The sequence below is a fragment of the Temnothorax curvispinosus genome, unplaced genomic scaffold (assembly GCF_003070985.1).
Source record: "Temnothorax curvispinosus isolate PA1 unplaced genomic scaffold, ASM307098v1 QBEX01016404.1, whole genome shotgun sequence".
Lineage (NCBI taxonomy): Eukaryota > Metazoa > Arthropoda > Insecta > Hymenoptera > Formicidae > Temnothorax > Temnothorax curvispinosus.
The window spans coordinates 1-1490 of NW_020226184.1; the positions used below are offsets into that span (position 1 = coordinate 1).

At 41.4% G+C, this 1490-nt stretch overlaps 1 protein-coding gene across 1 annotated transcript; it reads left to right on the forward strand.

The window, feature by feature from the left end:
- Positions 1–46: 46 nt before the first annotated feature.
- On the forward strand, positions 47–1206 carry LOC112466589 (the record flags this gene model as incomplete). The annotated part of the gene is made up of 3 exons (XM_025034759.1): positions 47–357; positions 464–884; positions 1053–1206. Coding segments are annotated over 3 exons (886 nt in total), but the record flags the coding sequence as incomplete, so codon positions are not given.
- Positions 1207–1490: the final 284 nt, after the last annotated feature.

Consider the following 1490-nt stretch of genomic DNA (forward strand, 5'->3'; position numbering starts at 1 on the left):
AAGCTTTATACTTTTTTATATAATCAATGATTTTCTCTCGTTGCAGGGAAACAAATTACTACATGATTCAGGACTACAATGATAATCTATACGGTTCACATTACGTTTCGAGTCAAGAGCCGTCCGGCAGCGAGGCATATCCAAGTCTCGGCGATCAATGCACCTCAAGTCGGGGTGGTAGGTTGCGACCGTCACAATTGTCACCGGCTTCGTCGAGTAACGCTTTCAACAATTTTATGCCCACGATGGCGTTTGTTAACAACACTCTTATCAGGGGAAGATTCATGAGCATCGGCAGGGACATTCTACCACCGCCACCACTACCAGGAGAAATCATGTCTCCTCTCTCCATGAATGGTATGTTAGTTATGTTAATTATTATCACTTATAGTAATCGTATTTGAGTGAGTTTCTTAAAAAGGTAACAAGAGTAATAATAATTTATTTTGCACGATGTTTTCAGGTTTTATATCTCCACACTTGCTGAACAGGAGCGGAAGTCGGTTGGATAGTCCTCTATTAAGCCAACGTTTGACACCAACATCGTCGAATCATTTAGGCCAACTGGGAGCGGACGAGACAGATCTAGCATTGCAGGATTTTCCACTATTTCCGCTCATCTCTGGTCTCACCCTGTCAAGATTCATCTCATTTTCGTGCAACATCCCGCCACTTCTACCATCGCTGTCTCTTTCATCGGTCACCAACGGATTCACGGCGCCGTTATTTTTGACAAACAGCGATATCGCGAAGATGATTGCAATCAATCTGCCAAAGTTTAGGTCTCTGAAAAGCATTGTGAATGGTCAGCTAAAGAAATCCGTCAATCTGAAATATTCCATTGGTCGATCCGTGAAACAACTTGCTCAAAACGATTCGCGAAGGTACATTTATATCTATATTTTATGATTTTTAATTATGTTAGTTAATTTGTTAATTAATTAAGAAGGAATGAAGTACTTTTGGATTTTACAAAATCTTTGATATTTTGAATAACTCTATGTTAGTGAAAAGTGTGTAACATTGTTTTATCCAAGACAATTGTTTTTCAGGCACAAAACTGCGCAAGATAAAGAAGATCGAGCAGAAGGAGGTGGAGCGTATGAATGCGCTCAACGACGTCGTGTCCATCCTGGCGCACTTTGCGTTGCCGTCAAGTTCAGCGACAGTGATTTGCTATTGGCATTGTGGGCGATCCCGGGGTGAGAGGTATTGTTCAGCACAGCCTCGTCTCTTCGTCGGCATGATCTTGATTCTGATTTTTGCTAAAGTATTGGGTCTTTGCGGCCTGATCGTCGCCGTACACCAAGTAAACGGTCAGTAGTGGCATTCTATTATTTGCCATGGTTCCATACAAGACATGTCGCTTGTAACTAATAACGTTTCTCGACTATTATTATGCTACAAAATTTGTTTCGACATATTTTACTTAATCACGTTACTCCATGCATACCTAATCTAATTACCATCTCGGCTCATCTCTGCGCGCG